This window comes from Anser brachyrhynchus (genome assembly GCF_964034855.1).
Source record: "Anser brachyrhynchus genome assembly, chromosome: 5".
Lineage (NCBI taxonomy): Eukaryota > Metazoa > Chordata > Aves > Anseriformes > Anatidae > Anser > Anser brachyrhynchus.
In genome coordinates, this window is record NC_137699.1 from 6,065,105 (window position 1) to 6,086,748 (window position 21,644).

Below are 21,644 nucleotides of genomic sequence, written 5' to 3' on the forward strand. Positions count from 1 at the left end.
ATCTCCTTCCCCTTCAGCTATACCGTGTATTATATTAAACCATTATATATATATATATATATAAAATATTACCTGGTTTGTCATGATTTTTTTCTAGCCACCTCCCTTTCCTCTGGGACCCTGGCACCATATATAATAATTAATGCCTTCCAAGGCCCACTTTTGACAGTGCCAGAAATGAATTTAGTCATTTCTTAGCCCATTCTTTGCCCTGCTAAATTTTTCCTTCATAATTCACCAAAGTGTCTATGTTTTTGCCTAACAGTTGTATCTCAATGGAATTTAAGCCAAAAGTATTTGTATAACTCAAATTTGGCCACTCATATTTGCTCACCACCATTAATCACATTCAAAGAATCAAAAATGAGTTTAGGCTACAGAAATGTAACTTCTGTAAGAATTAAGACCTCTCTGGATAACTAAGATTGCAAATGCTAGGTTGAAAAAAAAAGTTAAACGCAAACTGCAAAACATATAGTAAATACCAATTCTATTGTACCTAAGCACAACGTATAACTTGGATGTATGCTGGTTAAAAAGCATGGACTGACCTGTATTTTAGAGCTGACATATTCTATACAATTTCTGTCCACAACAGACTAAAATAGCCTGAAGTATGCTTGCCTGCAGCTACGGTACATGTACACAGCGTCAGTGGCACCAGTGAGATTACTTACATTGGGAGGACCTTCCTCAAGCAACAGAGGTCACGAGGTGGTCCTCAAAGCCAGCATGCAGTACAGATTATTGAAAGGGGACTACTATGTAGGCTATGCTTAAAATAGAGAATCCCTTCATCTTCCGTGCATTCAATTTTGCAGTTACCAACTAATTTGGAATCCTGCTCCTTGTACAAAGGTAGTTTAGAACCTGCATACAGATCTGACCGTTTGGGGCCTAACGATTCTCTGCAGCCGAAGTATACGTTTCACAGATGCACTTTGCTACAGTTTTGGAAAGTTCGCGCTGAGACTTCATCGATACTGACTCCAGATGAAAACATGAAGGAGCCATGACTGGACAAATAAATATATCTATCACAACCGTCAAAATTACAAGAATGGGGAGGCTTTTCTGGAAAAGCAATGAACCTGTAACTCCTACAGACATTGTGGGAGTGGGGCACATTCAATGTGTATTTTGAAATAAGCTCATACTGACAGATGACAGTATCAGAAAGGAGGTAAGGTAGGAAAACAATGTGCTGGAAATACGCAAAATGTATTTAGTGCACAGAAACATACAGTATTCTCCTAATTAGTAACCCCATTTAAACAAAATTGTTTTGAAATACTTAGATCAAACTTCGTCTGTGACAGGATGATACATGAAATATTTAATTAGATAACCACTGGTTTATTCCATTTTTATTTCAAGGCCAAGAGGGATATTTGTGATTCTATAATCATGGACCAGATTCCTGAATTTTGGGGACTGTGTGTCCCACCCCTGCTTCTGTTTTGGCAGCACTAGCCCCGCTAGCACCTAACATTACATGAGTAGAGAAACCATTTATTACTTTAATCAAATATCAGCACTGTATTTTCTGAAACTGACTTCTAACATTACACACCCAAACAGCTTGTTGATAAAAAACAAACAAACAAACAAACAAAAAAACACCGCACACATAAAAATCCTTACCCCTACCCTTGTTCCCAAAGTTTGTCAAGTACCTGAACTTTGCAAACATTTTAAAAGGGAAGATAAATACAAAACGAAAACACAGCCATACCATCACAGCAGATAAATGTTAGAAGATTTTACAGTTAATATACCTCTTGTTCTACAACAGGCTGTACTGGTTTTCCGTCTACATACTACGGAGTTGCAGGGAGAATAATTTCAAAGTTTTATGGAAAAAAGCAACAGACAAATGTTAGTATTAACGTACATACATCAATTATAGTGTGATTACTATAGTGATGCTACTTAATGCATTGACAACATATTACAAGGTCTGTTATCTCTTCATTTTAATAAAGTATTTAACCTTTAAATGTGTTTGTTCAAACCACTTCACTAAATTTGTGCCCAGTTTAGGTTCTGTTGTGATCAAAGGCATTTTGCTATTTTTAGGCTTCTGGGTGGTCCCATGGCTACCACATAACACTTAAAACAGTATGAAAATGTCTGACATTAAAAGAGAACATATGCAGTACTGTATGGATCTGCCTGAAACCATGAAGAAGACCTGTGAAAAATATCAGCATGGCTAGGTCAGAAACACCAGTATGTTTTATTTCATTTTTATTATTGCTTGACGTAATTGGAATTTCAGTTTTGTGCAAAGAACAACTCCAGCAGCACAGGTTCCACTGGACTCAGTGATAAGGAGCAAAGTCTTGCGCTGTGTTAGCAAAACAAGTTTTCTGGGGCTTAGTTTTGGTTAAGTTGTGACTAATCCTTGTTTAGCACTTGTAAATATAGGGAGGTCTGGTCTCATTTATTTCACTAAGAAATCTCATGCCTAAATTAGGGCATACAATTAAAATGGCTTGCTGAACTGGGGTCTCACTGACTGAAGTTCTGTCACGTTCTTCAGTTTTTCTATATGGACTCTGATTTGGTAGATACAGCAGATTTGCAGCCTAAATGTGTAGGTAGAGCCTTATCGTATCATAGAGACAAACAGATTTTTTAAGATTAAGACAAGAAAATAATTTAAAAGTTATGAAAAGAAAACAGACCGTCAAAAATTACACACAGAATGAAATGTTAGCTGTCAAATGATCTGTCATGTGTGTTACCACAATCAAATAAGTGCAACATAAATTTCAAACATTTTATTTGGTCACGTAATCTAGTATTAAGCCTAGTTTTGGCATAGAAAGTGTCAGTAATAGTCCTATAAGTTACAAGTACACATGCAGAAAAAAACTTCAGCGTACATAATGACAAATAAAACCTCTGGACCATAGCATAATGAGACTTGGTAAATTGGAAAGTCTTTATTCTGGAATGCAACGAAGCCTTGGAATTAACAACAGTGCTCCTGCTGTTTAACTAAGGCAGCATCACTACCATCTTCAAGAATGCCATTTATATCCGAAGTCAAAGTTAGGGAGTGACAATCGTATTTACGTGCAAACACTCAAAGGAATCCTACGTGAAAATGCATGCCCAGTCCCAATACTTCTTTTTAATACTTTCAGGTATGTTGTCTTAATATTTTAGCAGGTTGGAAATCAAAAATATTTTTAAAACACTTATCTATAAACAAAATTATACTGCAGTTCAACAAAATGGCTTCTCATTATTTGCTGTACTTCTCTTAAATATTTTTTTTTCTTGTAGTTGAAAAGCTGAATTTGAGGATGTGTCAAATCATTTGTTTATTCTAAGATTAGCACTGGGGCCAAAAGATGAACCTGAACTATTGTATCATTAGGGCTTTTTTTTCCACATACATTAGTGGTGGTTAGGTTTACAATATGTGAAACAAACAGTATTTATACTTGAACTTTATCTTTTATTCTAGGTATTTAACACCAGAAATTTTGAGTACAAATAAACCAACCTTTTCCAGGGATTCGCTCTGCAAATCTTCTAAACTACTTGATTTTTTTTTCTGTGGAACCCTTAAAATAATAACAGGCAAAAAAGGCAACAGTAAATGCAACATAATATGCTTGTGCATGTCACAATGGTATCATATGACAGCTATCATATATCACATAGTATCTTCAAATAACATAATTCAGAACTAGGAGATTTTTTTTTTTTTAGCTTAAAATTCATAGTCCTGGGTTAAAACATAGTACTGATGTAGATGAAGTCAGAAACAGGAACATGGCCATGCTGATCAACAAAGAAAGGCAATAAGGTCCAATATCCAGATTTAAACCTTATATATATAAATGACTTTTTTAGATACTCATAACAAGCAAAAGTAGACTTCAGTAACTCTCTGCAAACACTGTGCAATATTTAGGGCTTTTTAAAAGATTTTAAAAATGGAAGGAGAAAGGCAGAATTATCAAAAAAATCTGGCTATATGTTGTATATTTTAGTTACTGTTACCATTTCTTACCTATTTAGGATTTCCAAAGTTTCTTCTTGTGGAGAGGTTAGATTAGCTGAAGATACTGGAATGGTTCCACTTCAAATCAGAATAAAATATATTAAGTACTATAATACATATATCTTCTGCTATATAAAATTACTAATTCATTCTTGTAGTCTAAACCTCATACAACTACGCATTATAAATTTACATGGCAAACACTTCTTTCACAGCTTTGCAAGAACTTTTGGGTAGTTAAGAACAGGCAAGACTAGATACCAACACTTAAATAATGTAGACTTAGGACAATCCCAACAAAAAGTGAGAAACATAAGTCTTGCCTGATTTCTGTAGCTTTGTGTGGCACTGGAGATAACGTAGCTGGTGGCAATTCTCCTGAAGAGGCCTATGTAAAACAGAAGTTTCAAGCCTGTAACTCTAGTGTCTGAATCTGAATCTGTAGTGCCCATAGCAATAGGCACAAAAATTCAGCCAGGGCAAAACCCTTGTCTACATTATCTTTCCTACTACAGAGAAACCAAGAGAAACAATTCATATTTACAGCAGAATGTGCTTCTAAAACATCTTTACTACACACCTCTGATTTAAATAGATCTCCTTGAGGATTGTTCAAAAGATTCCATTTCCTTAAAGTTGCCTCAAGTTCCTCTTCATTGCCACCAGAGACAATTCTGTCTGAAGAGCCTGCAAGCATTAAAGATGAGAAGTAGAAAGGGAGAGAAACAAGTCAAAAAATTAACATTTAGGACCATATGCAGGCAATCTAAATACTTCAGTCTCTATATTCCACTTCAGTCTTCATCTGACGCATCTAGTTTGGCAGCCTTTCCCGCTACCCAGCCCTCCTTAGGGCTCTGACTTATAAGTGAGCTGATTTATATTTGACAACAAATTTGGTCACCTGCTGTGCTCTGTTCTGAGTAGCTGAGCTGCTTATGAGACAGCTTCTGAACCACCCTAATTCACAATTTGGTGTTGTAAGGGAAGTTCAAGCTGGTACCATTTTCCTCCTCACAGTTTATCACTTTATAGGATGTATGTTAGACATTGAAGGTATCATAATGCAGTGCCCCATGCTCAGTTTGAGGATAAACATGTAAACATACTCCATGGTTTTCTGGATATCCCAGACTGAAATAAATACTGAAATATTCCAAATTCACTATTGAAGAAGATTTTTATTGTTGAATTGTCAAAGCTGAAATACTAAATCAGGGTCTGAATATTTAGTGCTCAGCAAACTTCCAGAGTATTTTGGATGAGAAATTTTCTGGAGATCTCTCATGCATGGGATTACATACAGGACGTGGAAGAGCAGATATGCCATGATGGAGAAATCTAGACTGATCTTTAAGTACTTTGATAATTCCCAGTTTAAGTGATGGAGGTGCAATAGCTCTAGGCAGTTATGTAAAAGCATCAAATCTTATGTTTAAGCCTTCTCACTGTTGCGAAGAGAGACCTTTTAAAAAGTCATTTGACATGAACTTGGTTATCATGCTGTTGAGCTAAAAAGACCGTCAAAAAACTTGATACTGACCACTGGCCCTTCAGGATATGAAGTGAAACTTAGTGCTGATAACATCACAAGCTATGGTTCCTGGTAGGCAGCCCCTCAGCACAAATTACAAAAACCAAAAGAGCTACCTGTAGTGGCTCATGATAGTTCCTCTACATTTTATTCAGATATCAGTAACTATCTCAAGCTGATGTACTACTTTAATCCAAAACATACATTTTTTTTTTTAGTGTACATGCTACCTATCACAAAAAGTCATTACTCTACTGTCAGTGTAACTTATTGCTTCCCTTTAGCAGGGATAAGTGACACTTACAATGTACTGTGTTTCAGTCAAGTAATTATTTAAAAACTGTTATATGAGACTGAAGATTTCAACCCATTGACTCTAATAAAACAACTTATAAGCAGGGATTACACTTCAAAGGGAACCTTTAAAACCTGCCTCTATAAATAATAAATAAACATATATATATATTTAAAGGAGAAATATTTATTGGTAGTCTAACCATTAAACTCCCACAAAAACACAGATAAGGTAACAAGCTCACTGGGGCTATGAAGAAAATGTAGGCATCACAGCATGCACCTTGTTTATGAAGGATCTGAGTATACACTCCAGTTCTCACACAGGTTTTGGGTTTTTGTTTTAATATGCTGAGCATCACTAGTATTTTAGTTAATACTGTACGGAGTGTCTACACTAGCATACGCTAACTCCGTCATACTCTCAGCAGTACCAATTCAATAATCCAGACCATCATGGCTTGCTCCTTGCTTATGCACACAAGCTTCCCCAAAAAACATATCCCACAAGGGGACAGTGCACCCTAATCTGTACTACCAGCATGTGGTTTATATATATATAATATTCTATGCACCAAAGCAACTGTGGATTTCTAGTCACTCTCTCCAAACCAGAACTTGCCTAGTCAGCTGTGAGGATTTTTCTTAGAGGACGGAATAGGGCAACAGAACTTACTATATTCATTGCATCTCTTTCAGCAATATGTCAGAGACAAAGAAGAAAAAAGGTCCTCCTAACAGTAAGAGGAGATCAGATTCCCTGTGATAAATGCAGTATAAAAAGCATGACAAAGGAAAACACTGCTTCCTTTAACTCTCGGTGGCTGGCTGGTGCTGATCATTACTGCCATTCCTGAATTGGACTGTGGTGTATGAAATCTGAATGTATGATCTAATTAATTATTTAAGGTTCACCATCCGCTAAGGTCTCCTGGTTTCACTTTACACTGTAAAAACTTGTCATAGAAATAAAATACCACACGAACTTAATACCTATCTGTACGCTTTAATTCATATGCAGGAGGTGATTAATTAAGCTGTCATTTTAATTTTGCATAACAGATTCTAGAAAGGGATTTAGTGCAATTTAATAAAACTGCTGGAAACTTCCTGCTGTTTGCTCAGTCCTTTTCACGCTTTCTGCTCTAATTCCTTTTCATCTGACCTCTACAGCCCGTGTGCAACTGAGGGGATGACAACCAGCAGCAGGGATGGAGCTTTGGCCATGAAGTACGTAAGACATGGGCCTGCACTAGGGAAGAGACTGACAAGAGTCCCATCAGAGAGGAGTGACAGCGCTGCATGAAGTTTCTAATAACACCATGGCACCAGCTGTCCACCAAGCCATCGCTACATGGATGTAGGAGTTCTGCAACCAAAGCTCCTGCCCTATTGCAATATATAGTAGAGCATTTTAAGGAAAGCAGTGCTGGCTTTGGATTGCCCTGGCACATAATGAGGTAGAACAGCAGGACTTCAGACCTGACTGATGAGTTCACATAGCTGTACAGCTAGAGCAGTAATCTCACCATTCATCCTTATCAATCAGAATCCTTAATGACACCATCTATAACAGAATATAGCACCAAAATTAGGCTCTACAGAGGAATTTACTATTAACTGATGTAGAAAGCATTTTAAGCATTTTAGGGTAAGACTTAGGGAGCTGAACATGAGATTCAGTCAGAGAAGTCTCTCTGAATACTAATGTTGTAACTAAATAAGTAAATCCTCAGACAGACTTGATTTTTTTTTTTAACTGACTGTAGCATAAGGACCAAAAACAAAAAAACGAAATCTCCACCAGCTACAGTCAAAAACACACAAGCTTACAAGCCTGCTCAAGGAATATTGTGGTTCTTTCTTCTCTTTCAGCACCACAGCATGATACAAATATATGTATAATGAACTATATAGTATTATACACGTAAATTCAACAGCCAACAAATAGTAGTTGTAGTGCATGCAGTTTTTAAATGATCTGATACTGGGAAATTATTCACATGACATTTTACCGTGAGCTGCAATCATTATCTCCTTGACCCTTCTGTACTGGCTTAGCAATAGTGTTAACTCCTCTATTCGGCGGTCCTGTGAAAAGCAGTAAATGAAATCATATTATAAATCCTAGATTTTTAACCTACGCTATTATGACACATTCATTTCTGTGATTTTGGCCTGGAAACAGAAAGATGGACTGGGATTTTCTGAATAACCCCAGCTTTCTTGGCCTTTCTTCAAAGGAGAAAGCTCCAGCCCTGCCCTCTGAGTATCCTCGTGGCCCTCCTCTGGACTCGCTCCAACAGCTCCACGTCCTTCTTGAGCTGCGAGCCACAGAGCTGAACGTAGAACTCCAGGTGGGGTCTCACAAAAGCAGAATATTTTATTTTGCAAGATTATTGAAGGTAATGGCTCTATATTGAACATTTATGAACCTGTGGGTCAACCATCTGACCACTAGTTTCCAAGGAAATGACCCTCCTTTCCCTGTCAGTATACCCAGATATTAGGACATAACCAACAGTATTTTGTTCCCTTCAAATTCAAAAAACTTATGCAGCCTTGGAACAATTTTGGAAAGAAATGTTGCCACATCTGTTATTTTCCAGATGAAATTTTACCTTTTTGAGTGTTTAAGAACTAGAGATCATTATGAGTTTCATTAATTTTCCCTAGAATTAACATTGCTCTGTCCAGATCCCCCACTTACTGAAGGAAGTTTTTAGGAATGCATATTACTGTGTAAGTGATCATATGTAAATATGTCACCAAAAAAGAAAATCTTGTTGCCTGTTTATTATCATAAAACAAGAACTACAATTTCTTCAAGAATTAAACAGGAATAAAACTTCTAAAAATAAGGAACACTTTATGTAATAAGTCAGTGACATCTGAAGGCTTTGCACTTGAATTGTTCAATTGACAGACAAGCAGCAGAGGTGATGAGAGTCAAAAAACAGCAATAACAACAAACATATTTACAATTTAAATGTATCTAATTTCACTCTCCCTCTCCTTTATTACTCCCCACACACACCCTTTTGACTTTTTAGCCCTTGTCTCTTTAAAACCTGATCTCTATTCTTAGAAGATTTTAGTCTGAATCAAAGGCATTTTTTACTTTATTTTTCTATCACGATCTAAACTAGGTATACCTATGTATACTTTAGATAAAGTTTGGAAGATAACTGCCTAAGATGAGCTAATCCTAGCGCTTTCTAATAGCAGAAAACTGGAGATTCTGCTCATTACAGCCTTGGCTTTCTGTTCTGTATTGGGTGTACGTGGCAAGGGTTTGGTAGCTGGGGGCTGCAGGGGTGGCCTCTGTGAGCAGAGCCCTGCAGCTGCCCCAGGTCAGATCAGAGACAGCTCCTGCTGGCTCCAAAAGGGACCCGCCGCTGGCCAGAACCAAGCCATGAGTGACATTGGTTGCACGTCTGTGAGAGCAGATTTGAGGAAGGGGAAAAACCAGAAAACTGCCGTGCAACAGCAGCTGGGAGAGAGGAGGGAGAGCCAGCCCTGCAGCCCCCAGGTCAGTGCAGCAGGAGGGCAGGAGGGGCTCCAGGCAGGCAGCAGCAGTTCCCCTGCGGCCTGTGGAGAGGCCCCTGGTGGAGCAGGCTGTCCCCCTGCAGCCCACGGGTCCCACACGGAGCAGATCTCCACGCTGCAGCCCGTGGAGGAGCCCCCGGTGGAGCAGGTGGATGTGGCCTGGAGGAGGCTGCGGCCCATGGAGAGCCCCCGCAGGAGCAGGCCCCGGGCCGGAGCTGCAGCCCGTGGAGAGGAGCCCACGCAGGAGCAGGGGGCTGGGGGGAGCTGCCGCCCGTGGGGGACCCGTGCTGGAGCAGTTTGCTCCTGGGGGATGGACCCCGTGGTACGGAGCCATGTTGGGGCAGTTCCTGAAGAGCTGCTGCCTGTGGGCAGCCCCCTCAGGATCAGTTCGGGCAGGACGGCATCCCGTGGGAGGGACCCCGCGGGGAGCAGGGGCAGGGAGTGATGGTAAAGGAGCGGCAGAGACATAGTATCATGGGCTGACCGCAGCCCCAATTCCCTGTTTCCTGCTCAAGGAGAGGTGGAAGAGAATGTCTGTGTGGGGGAAGGTGTCCTGAGTTTAATTTTAGTTTCTCACTGCTCTAGCTTGTTAATAACAGGTAACAAAAAAGGGATTACATGCTTCTCCCTATGCTGTGTCTTTTTTCCCCGTGACGATAATTGTTGAGTGATCTCCCTGTCCTTATCTCAACCCTTGAGCCCTTTCCATAGTATTTTCTCCCCCCTTCCTTTGAGGAGGGGGATTGATAGTGTGATTGTGGTGGAGTTCAGCTGTCCAGCAGGGTGAAACCAACACATGCTCCCCTCTGGAATTTAACGAGTACCTAACGTACTAAACGTACGTTTAGTACTAAACGTACTAAACTAACGTACCTAAATTTTTGGATTAATCCAAAAATCAGGACAATATCATGCTTGTGGAAAGTGGGTAATTCAGATCATTACAGAGATTCAAAACCAACATTTCATTTTTATTATGTAGAAAGAAGGATGTTTTCTCACCTTTTCTTCATTTGCAGCCAATAATGATTCCATTCCTATCTTCAACCGTTGAACTTCTTGATCTAAAAATGTTTTCAAAATGTTATGAGAAAAATACACTTGCTATATTTAGTGTAAATGGTATCTATTTTGTAATACACTCTCCATGTTCTTATAAATTACCAAAACCATGTCAGTGACATGGCATATTAAACTACATTTAATTTAAAGCTTTTCAACAGCTAACTATTAAAAGCATCACACAACACAAACAAGCTGGTTTTGTTTATAAAAGGCTACACAATGCTATTTCATATTCCAAAATTCAAGAAATAAAAATAAAAGAAACAGTGAAGCTTATTTTGCAGAAGATGAGAGCGTGTTTGCTGTTATACATTTATGGAAATAAATTTAAGCATGATTGAATATTAATTTTATTCCATCTGGGAAAAATATTCTCCAGCTTATGAGAATTAGTTCAAGGATATTCTCGAGTCTTGAAAATGAAAAATAACAATAACTATTTTGATATTCTATAATGAGGAAAATTTGTAAAATACTTTTTTCTTAAAACAGCTCAGTATGAATAACTGAGTTAAAATCTGCATCAAGAGCTAATACACAATTGCCTCACACAAGATGGTGTTACAATATAGATTCAGAGGTTATTAAAAAATGTTATAGTCAAAAACACCTAAAACACACTTTCTGAAACATATGAGGTTGTTAATTACGTCATCCTAACTTTACTGAACCGAATCTTTCATTTTTTTCTCTACATTATATTCTTAACAAGTCCTCTCCTACCAACTCGCACTAAATCAAACCTAGATGATGGAGATAGAATCTGAAATAGTTTATCTGCTGAAGCTGCCACTTAAGGAATTCATGCATTGACATTAGACCAGACCCATTTATTTCACAAAAGGACTATGAAAAACAGATGTGCAGGCATGAAGTGAGAGAGAAGAAAGAGAATCAGTACTGTAAAAGAGCATTTAAAATGTTTTATAACTAAATGTTGAATATATAATACAATTTCTCTACTATTTTCAAGAACTGTTATTATTGTTTTCTGGGAGTGATTCTGAAAAATGTACTCCTTGTAATGATTACATTTTAAGACATGTAAATGAACTTTGTAAACGTTCCTCTTGCAAAAGAGAACACTTAGTAATTCAAGACATGCACGGACACAGCCAAATCAAAAACTAAAGCCAGCAGACAGTGGGCAAGCAATTGGAAAAAAATTAAAAAGCCATTAGAAATCACAGTCCTAATGATTTCTGTTCAAAAATATTAGACTTCAAAGAGAACTGGTGTCGAGGTATTTTTAAGCACACAAAGCAAACTTTACTTAGAATATTTATAACAACAACACATATAGAAACAGATTTTTTTTCAGACCCAAATCCTTCCCGCCAAGGAAGGAGGCTTTCAATTAAAGGCATCTTTCCAGATATTGTATGGGTTTTACATATGTACAAATAAAAAGAGGTAAAGGTTAAGTTTTGGCTCTGTTAACCTTGACAATGTCCATTTGAAGTCCAGCTATCTGTTTTGTGAACCTCTGATTTATTTTCTGAAGTGAAATCTTACCAAAGAGGGCAAGTAACCGTCTGCTTGCTGCAAGCAATGAACGCAATGTCTTATGTATATTACAATTAGACAGCCAAATCTAAACAAACATTGAATTACTGCTGCAGAATGCATTTGAGTTATAATTTGTGTGAAAGGAACAGTGAAATAAAGCCAAAAGTGAATTGCAAGGCTTACGTTTTTCTTTTAGCCTTCTCCTATAAACTTCCTCTACGGTGGTAAATGGTGAGAGTCAAATAAAGTATACAGAAAAAGCACAGATTAGATAAAGTTTGCATTTTAATTAGAATATGCATTCTAGCATACTAGAAAGTACATTGACATTACTTTTCTACTTTATTTAAGAAGACCACCTAAAAATTTGATGAATCAGTAATATTTTTCAGAAGCATTATTACTGCTGCATACTGTTTCCATTCAAATATAGTCTAAGTGGTTTCCTTAAAGTTAGCTTAAAGAATCTCTGTACAAGGTTTGATTCTTCTCCCACTGGAATCAAAGAGAGTTTTACCCATCTTCAGCGTGAACGGGACCAGAAACATCACTAGAAGTTGAAAGTTGCTGAGCACTCTACTTATTGGTAATCAGCTATCTGTACCTTAAATACCATAAATTATTTGAGAATCTAATAGAAAATACAAAATCCTATTAGTAGGATAGTTTGTCTACAAAACGCTGCTGTTAGAGAAACTAATTTTCTAGTTAGACATGCAGCACTTTACATGCACAAGCTCTGCAAATGAGTTAAATTAGCACTAAGCACATGTTAAGGCTTTACTGGAAAGGACTGTCACTTCTTCAGAATAAACAACAGTCAAAAATACAGACTGTCCTCTTCAAGAAAAGAGGCACCTACATTAATTCTGGTAAGGAGACTCTTGGTAAGCCCTAATAAAGAGGTAGCACAAGTTACCTAAGTCACCTCTTAGCAAAGGCTCTATTTGTAAGCATTAGCTAACATACACAAAAAAAGTTAGTGCAGCTGTCTGGTAAACTGTGGTAAACTATACACAAATGTTCCTGTACTAAGAGTCAATATTGTAGAAGAAGGTCACTAGTATCATAATGCTCTCGGCCCAGCAATTGGCAGAGGCTCTAGGGAGTCAGTAGTTCAGAGAACTGTGGCATGACTGCTTGGGACCAAAGTGTAAATGAACTGATTTAGCTGCTATTGATGTGTATCAAGCATACAGATTTAAAACAAATCTGCATTACAATCCTGAACAAATGAAAGCTGTGAATTAACAAATATATTTGAGAATGCTATATCACTGAAACATTATATTTAGCTACTATTGTCACTTTTTTTCCTCTTAAAAAACATCAACTATAAAGTTTTTCAATGAAATTTTGAAGGTAGACGCAAAAAATATATTCCTACTGAACAAAAATGACTGTTTCAAATTATAAATATAATCCCAGTAGAAAAAACAATCAGTACAATTCCCCTCCTCTTACCTCTTTCTGCAACTTCGCTATGTGATGAGGTCCTAGATAGTTGACTTTGTAAGCGTTCAATTTCTGCATCTTTGAGAGCTAATTGCTCCTGAAGCTGGGCTATCTCTGCCTGAAATAGAGTAAAACAAATTCAGAATAACATTGTCATAGATTCTCTGTGATTCTTCCCCATGAACTAGAAGATTTCTAAGCATAACACTTTACTTTCAATGATGTCCTGTTCCCAGTTTGGGACACTTCATAAACACTATAACAATCTTATGCATTTCATGGTGTTCCTATCCTATTCCTTTTACAGCAGCTCACTTTTTACAAGGATTAGCTCTCAGAGAAGAGAGTTGTGCGAAAGATAAGATTTTCAAAGATTTGTATAGGTAAAGAAACTTTTGAAAGCTCTCAACACTACAATGCTGACCATTCAATAATGACTACAATATGGCAACTCCTGAGTTTTGCATGAAGACCACTATAAGATAGCAAAGCATTTTAAATATATATTATCCTAGTTACTACTTATTAATATAACTTATAATCTATGAATGGTGAGCCCTCTTCACAGCACCGTGATAGAACTTTTGTTCCTCATGTACATAAGATGCTACAGCAAATATTGTAGAAGGAAGCATGGCTTGAAAGAAGTGATTGTCCAGCTTGAAACAGTGACTCATCTCTTTTTCCTATTTATGAGAAAAGCTGTCAACAACATGCTTTACTAAGTCAGTAGCTTCATTAAGATTTTCTTCAGCAGCCTTAAAGCGTTTATATCTAATCATTCTCCACTTCAAGCATACCAAACTCCCTCGCAATTTAAAAAATAATAATAAAAAAATCAGTAATGTGTGAACGGTTTCCCAACATATTAAAATAAAGGGGGAAAAATGCAAAGCACCAAACATTAGATGAACAAGATAAAAGATTGACAGGTTTATTCTAATGTACAAACTTATCTTTTTAACCAGGAAGCAAATGGATGGCAGCAAGAGATTACCACTCTGCCTGCAATTCCTCAAGGAGTAGAGGAATCTGCCTTGCTGCATCTCTGAAGGGCTCCTACACTTCCCAGTGACTAATGTGCTTTTTATATCCAGTCATGGAAATATTCCAATTTCTCATCTAAGACGCTGGAGCAACAGGAAGACAAAGCTTCAGACCTCTTAATACTAGATTTGGATTTGCCTCTGCTGGTCTATTTGATCTCATAGTACTCTTAAACGCCCTCCTTTCCTTTTAATTTCTCATTCCTGTTCTCTCTGCAATTACTTTTTTTCTTCCTCTCTCTTTCCCTCTATTTTTCTTCCCTTCTCTTTCTGTATCCTTTCTCACCCATTTTACCATTCTTTTTTATTTTCATTTTGCTTCTACCCTTTCCATAATCTTTATCTATCTTGGAAGCTGGCCACACACTGCTTAACAAAATATTTTCCCAAAGGCTGTTCATTGCTGCCACATCAGAAAAAAAAATTTCATGGAAATAAGAGCTTTAAACTTAATAGAAAAAACAATGATAGCAAAATTTCAATATTCATCTAAGAATTCTCGAAAGAAATGTTAATACAGAGAACAACTATCTGTCATATCTGGATCGAGGTATCAAGTATTACAAAGAAAACTCAGTTTAATAATTTGAAATGTTTTTCTAAGATCCAACCACAACTCAAAAAAAGTCAATCATTTATATAAAGTGATTATAACACCACACATATGAAAGCAAAGATGTGATTACAGAACAAAAAAGTGTACCTCAATAGGGAAAATAGTAAGTACCTTTTAATTTAGTGGAAAAGGGCTAAAAATTCAAATTAGAAATAAAGTGCAAGTGTTTAATGATGACAATGTTCAACCAGAAAAATAAATTACAAGCAAAAACGACCAAATGTGTCATATGTTGAGTTACTCCAGATGAAAATCCAACAGCTTTCCAGGAGTTAAGGTCAACACAGGGGTAAGACAGCTACGCTCTTTGATACTGACGTGAAGTCAGAGTAGATGATCTAATGGTGTATTTTGGGCTTAACCTCTGTTAAAATAAATTCCATAGTAAGTGAACACCCATCCTACTTTGCATGTCTCTTCAGTCTAGAAAGCAAGTTCCACAGAGGCTTGTTACCATTACACAAATAAAAGACAGAAAATCTTCAAGGGAGGCTTCTTCCCAGAACAAGTCTTTTGTTAGACAAAATGCCTTTTTTTTTTTTTTTTAAAGAAGAAAAACAAAAACTAGGGACGGCAGGGTGGGAGCAGAAAGCATAAAAAGAATCTACAAAAACTGTAGTCCAAAATACTTATTACAAAGTTGGTTCAAGAAAAAACAGACTATACTAGGCACTGACACAAGGCAATTGTAACAGAAGTAAGTACTGATGAGAAGTATGTTTGCCAGTTTCTAGCTGCAATAAATCTGTCATTAGCAAGTGCTAAGTACTCTGCTTACTTTAGTTGCTTTTAATTTCCACTCATATTGATTTCTTTCATTTTCCAGTTCTTCCACTTTAATTTTGAGGTGTCTAAGTTCCTGTAGCAAACCCTGCAAGGAAGAACAACTCAAAGTAAGATTACTCAGGGAGATATTAATTTTCCATGATTATGCATTCAAGATCATGCAAGAACTATGCAGTAATGAACACTGAACCATCACACACAGAAGTTGTGGCCTAGTTTAAGCAGACAAAAACTATTTTTAATTGAGAGATTATTATAAGGAACGATTTCTCAAATGCTCTACCTGAAATTATGAGCAAATTTCTTAGTCATAGTAAGGAAGACAGCTGACCTTAGGAATCCCTGTGAATCTCAGTGAAAATGAACCAAAAAATCTACATCTACAGTCTCATACAGCATTAACGATTGTTTTTTATTTGTTTTCACTACCACCAGAAAGCAGGCAGAAAAATGTGAAGTACTAACAGATTACTGACTTTCATTAAAGCAACAGTTGTCCCTCCAAACAAGTGTTTAAGCTACTTACCAAGAAAAATAACTCAGACTAAGTGATATTCAGTTATAGGCCTTTAATACCACACACATAGAGTCAAATATGACTATCAATATGTTACTTTCAGCATTGATTTTTGCAACTTTGCAAACATGGTCGATACAGCATAGAGTTGCAGCCATCTCTGTCTGTTCCTCTGACAAAGTTGTCCCTTAAATGTCCTTTCTCCCTTTCCTTCATAGAGCCAAACCTTAATGCTTATTCTTGAGGACAACACCAATAAATTCTTGATAGAACTCTGATGAGACCAAGTGTCTTAAAATGAACTGAGGAACAGAAAAAATTAGAAGCATAACCCAGTTTTGGAGTCCTGTATAGTACATACATTAAACAACCATACTAGTATCTCAGATAAAATGAATACTTATTAGGAAAGATTCTCAGATCTGACTCAGATTATTACTCCAATACGCAGCTGACACAGTGTAACCTAGTAGTTCACTAATCAGTTTGGTACAGAGGCAAGCTCAGAATCAACAGCACTATTTTCAAAGTAGGCGTCATACACAAATGAGTTATTTTTGTAAAATTAATTTGGAGAGAAAATACTGAAAAGCTCTCTCTCAATATAAACAGATTATCTATAAGATGAGTTCTGGGGATCCAGAAAAGTGATGTAGCAACTAAATTAAACTGATATAATAGCACATATTAAGATGGACTTTTTCAAGCATACGAGTAACATTCAACCTTCAGTCAATTTAAACATTGTATGCAAAATAGTTTTTGTTTTGACATGTGGCATGGTTTTGATCACATACAACTGGGATTTATAACGTAAATTCAAAAATGCTTTTTTCAGAACCGCTGATGTCAGAATAAACAAAAATGGGTTACATTTGCAATTTTAAAGGTAAACGGAGATTGTTTTTATAGGCCATATTTCAGATAGTCTTACCTGAATCCACATTTTATACCTGTGTTAAGCTTTTAAGATATTCAGGAATTAATTATCATCTGTGTTCAAAGGACTGGTTAGGGTGTCATTGTTGTGAGGAAAATCAGCAAACTACCAAACCATGCTACCATGCTGCATATCAAACAAATTTCAACTAAGAAAACAGAAAAAAAAAAAAAAAAAGGAAACAAGGAAAAAAAAACCCACACCAGCAGTATAGACCTACGAGTAAAAAGCAAATCATGTAAAACCTGAGAGAGGTGATTGGTTCTTATGGATATCTGTGCTGTAGTACATAGATATCAACAGTGACCAAATTTGTCCCAGTGACTAGGGGAGGAAAGTGGGGGAATTAACTGTGTGTTGTCTTTTTTGTTTCTTTGGTTGTTTTATTTTTTTCCCTGTTTGTTTGTTGTAATTTTTGCAACCACCTCTCTCTTATTCATGAAAGTCACAACGATTAATGCCAACAATCCACAGCACAGCCCTGGTTAGTGGAATTTAGTTTCTGCAAGAGAAGAGTCAATACACAGGCTTCTGCTAAGGTGTACTTCTCGTACATCACACTGAGAGCAATTCTTCTGGCTGAGAGTCTCTATCACTGATCTTGGACTAGAGTGAGGGCCATTAGGTGTCACATCTGGTTTCCTATCTTGAGACTTTCTTTCTTGGATTCTACTATTAATTTCCAGCTGCAGTCTACACATCTGCTCCTGGAGCTCACTTATCAGGTTCACTACTGACTGAAAACATGGAAAAAAAAAAGACAAGTGAGAAAGAAAATGAAGACAATATGCAAAGAAAATATTTCTACAGTTGTAGCACAGAGAAATACAGGGAGCATATTAGAGGCAAGCTATAAAAAGACAATGTGTTTTCCTTCTGTTAAAGTATATGTAAATAGCCATAAATCTGGAACATTGTGCAGAGCACTGTAGCTCTGTAGAACAGAATCTATGTTCCAGACTAATTCATGATTCCAATCCTGATGCAAAGATCAGAATTTGGGCCCACATTTTCAGTAAATTATCCAGTCAGATGAAGTCAGATTTTAGGAAAAAAATGGAACATATTTTGATATGCTGGCTGAGAGGCAGCCTTTTGCTGAAATTGATTTTGTTACACAGACAAATCATCCACTAGGAAAAAAAAAAAATCTAGAGAGCAGCTCAGTTGAGGCCAAAATCTACTCTTTCCCAATTTATAAACAGAATTTACTAGTAAAATAATTCTATTTCCAAGTCTAGCAAGGGTCAGAAAAATACTCCATTACCTAGCTTGAAAGCTAGGTATTATCTGGACACTGAGAAACAGTTAAGCAACACAGAGAAATCAAAGAATACCACAGAAGTAATGGCCTTAAAGTGTACTGATTTGCTGGCTAGCTTCCCTGAAGCAATCAGTGATACACAAACACACACAGACAGACAATCGCACACACAAACACACACACACAATCCAGTTAAAGAAAGCAAACCTCATACAAGTATTAAAATCTATATAAAATTGCACTTAAATTGCCCAATTCAGCAGCAGATAATGCTGGATATTTTATCAGATATTACAAGTTTGGAGGGCTTTTCTCTCAATTTTCATGCACATTAACAACATATGTTTTGTGACTTCTCAGTTTTACCAAGAGAAATACATTTGATGAGATTAATCCATCTCCCAAGGGAGTGAAAAAGTTTTTAATGGACAGAAGACCAGATGACAAAAGCACACATACGTATTTTTATTCTTCATTACAATGAATAAGAGTCCTCCTGTAATCCCAGCTCTCTGCTGATTCAATAAATCTGCTTGCTCAGTGCTAGGGAATGGCTATGGCACGGACAGAACACTGTTCCAACCAAGAAAGTATTTCAGACAACCAATCTCAAACTGCACCTGCACCCACAGGCAAGCCCAAATATTCACAAAGATTCTCTTTCAAAAGCTTACACCAGTTAACTAAAAAGAGATTCACATCAGTTAAGTATTTTTCAAGTGCACTGCGCTTAAGATAAAATTCAGAATAGCAGCTGCATATATTTCCTTTTATACGAATCACTCTGAATCAGGCTCACAATGTCTGATGCTCATCCTTTCACATCCAACAAACCTTTCAGACATATAAACGAGAATTAGCTCCTTAAACAATCAAAAAATTTAGAAAGCGTACTCTGCCTCTGTATTCCAGCACTCTAATATACAGTCTTTTTTAGGCTGAAATACTTTGCCAGAGCTGTACAGCTAAGAAAAAGATAGCTTCCTTCAGTATCAGCTCACCTAAGTGAAACCGTCTCTTTCATAGATTCAGTGTCTACATTTGCCACTCTGCAGCAACACAGAGGGACTCTGGTGAGGGGAACGTCCCTGTTGCTAACTCTTCCTCTTATAAGAGAACTGCAAAGCAGAACACTCATCATACTTGCTTGTATAATTTAGATGCTATCCACAACCCCTCCACCTTCCATGCTTTGATTTTGTTTCTTTTTTACCATCATCTCCACAATCAGACACCTCCCCGAGCAGTACCAACTGGCAAGTGAAATCCTCAGGACACATGCCCATCTGCCTTGCTTTCTTTTAAGCACCAGGATACTAGTCCGTGCTTGTCTTTGACACAGAACACTGCTAAACCATATGAGGTTGTAAAGAACCACTTGTTAAACAAGATAAAACTGGCAGTTGCTCTGGTTGCAGCAACGTGGGAGAGTTCAGAACCACTATTGCTGCTGCCTTGTAACTCTTTCTCTTCTGAGTCATATCCAAACAAACAAACAAAAAAACAACAATGGGAAACACTGCATCCAACATACTTACTTCCCTCAGGGAAGACCTGACAGCATAGAAATGACAGAAATCCTTACCCCTCTGAAGGGTAAGATAGGTCTATGGAAAAGTAAAAGATGAACTCCAGATGCGGTATATGCCTCTACAGTTGTTTCCAGTTTCAAGATGGAAAAAGGCTTTTAATTTCTGAGATTCTTTCACAGCATGAAAATTTATTGACACTAAAATACCCTGGCTTGGATTTGACTCAGGTGAGACAGCACACCCAAATCCCCAGAGCTGTGCTGTACAGAACACCAGAAGGGGTATTTGGCTCACTGACTCAAGTTTCTTTGAAATGGCAAGTAACTGTGTAGTAGATATTTAATTCAAAAGTGTCCACAAAACAGCCACAAAACACTTTCCAACAGCTTATAGCAGACTTCAGATCGTCAGTACGAAAAAGCAAAAATCACCAAACTTATCATATGACAGAAAATAAAAAGTAGGAGAGAACAAAGGCTGTTAAGCAAGTTGAAATGGACAATTATTTCTGCAGCCTTCTGATGGTGACAGAAAGTCTCTTTTGTCTATGTTTGGGTAAAACAGGCATCTGGGCTGCAGCTAAGCACTTGGTAATGACTTGGCAATGTTGCTTTCTCATAACTCGCTGCATTGAGGAAAGATATTTGTAAAATTTCTAAGGCTTCTCAGGTAAGAGAAAAGCTACACAAATACCCTCAGGTGAGATTTCAAAACCCTTCACAGCATCACTGCAGCAAACAGAGCAGAACTTATTCCACAAAAAGGGAATTAAAGTGACAAAGGCAAGAATGAGACCATCCGTTTACAAGCAGCCATTCTCCTGGCTCCTGTATTATATGTATAAATAAATGGCACTGTAAATGTAGCATGTGCTTTTGAAAAGCCAAAGACAAGTGGCATTCAGTCTGAAATCAATACCTTTGAGAGGAGGTTAGAGATACTTGACAAACTCCTTGCTGCTAACTAAAACTAAATCTAAACCACAGCTGCACAAGATAAAGTGAAATGTATCTGACAGATTAAGATTCACTCATATTTAGAAAGATATCTTAATTTGCTTTGTTTCTCCCCAACCCAATGAGAGAAATAATTCTACAGATAAATTCTACGTGACTGGAAACAGCTGCTGTGAAATGAGCTGATACAAAATTAGACTACAAAGGAAGTATGTTTTAGCTGACTTATTCTGCAATTTCACATCTCATTTTAAACTTTTTTGAACCCGTTATAGTTGACCCTGCCGCCATTTCTAAATATAATGAATTACAATTAAGACGCTGTTTAAAATAGTTTAACAACTAGAGGATGCCTCTGTAACACATGCCATGGTGAAAACCGAGGACTGTTCTGATAGTAGCAAAACTATCAGATCACTGTTCTGCTCAACTCTGTCACTCCTAAACTCAGTCTTGAAAGCAGCAATTGGCCAACTGCAGAATAAGAGAAAGGCTCTAGCTCTGTCACCCACAGCTTTGTTCCATTTGTGTAAAACTATTAATTGCAATTTCATTTG

The 21,644-nt window shown here is 37.2% G+C and overlaps 1 protein-coding gene across 27 annotated transcripts in view; it reads right to left on the reverse strand.

Moving 5' to 3' along the window:
* PPFIBP2 (PPFIA binding protein 2) overlaps positions 1 to 21,644 on the reverse strand; it is a 112,759-nt gene that overhangs the window by 13,857 nt on the left and 77,258 nt on the right. For 21 of the 27 annotated variants that reach the window (XM_080592262.1, XM_080592270.1, XM_080592251.1 and 18 more), the window contains 10 exons: positions 15,871 to 15,963; positions 13,440 to 13,548; positions 12,159 to 12,191; positions 10,404 to 10,465; positions 7,868 to 7,943; positions 4,605 to 4,711; positions 4,348 to 4,412; positions 4,034 to 4,102; positions 3,521 to 3,581; positions 1,779 to 1,820 (listed from right to left, as the gene is read on the reverse strand). In XM_080592262.1, coding sequence (XP_080448388.1) covers positions 1,779 to 1,820; positions 3,521 to 3,581; positions 4,034 to 4,102; positions 4,348 to 4,412; positions 4,605 to 4,711; positions 7,868 to 7,943; positions 10,404 to 10,465; positions 12,159 to 12,191; positions 13,440 to 13,548; positions 15,871 to 15,963 — 717 coding nt within the window. The remainder of the gene's footprint in view (positions 1 to 1,778; positions 1,821 to 3,520; positions 3,582 to 4,033; positions 4,103 to 4,347; positions 4,413 to 4,604; positions 4,712 to 7,867; positions 7,944 to 10,403; positions 10,466 to 12,158; positions 12,192 to 13,439; positions 13,549 to 15,870; positions 15,964 to 21,644) is intronic. The other 6 variants (XM_080592264.1, XM_080592257.1, XM_080592276.1 and 3 more) reach the window with 3 other exon arrangements.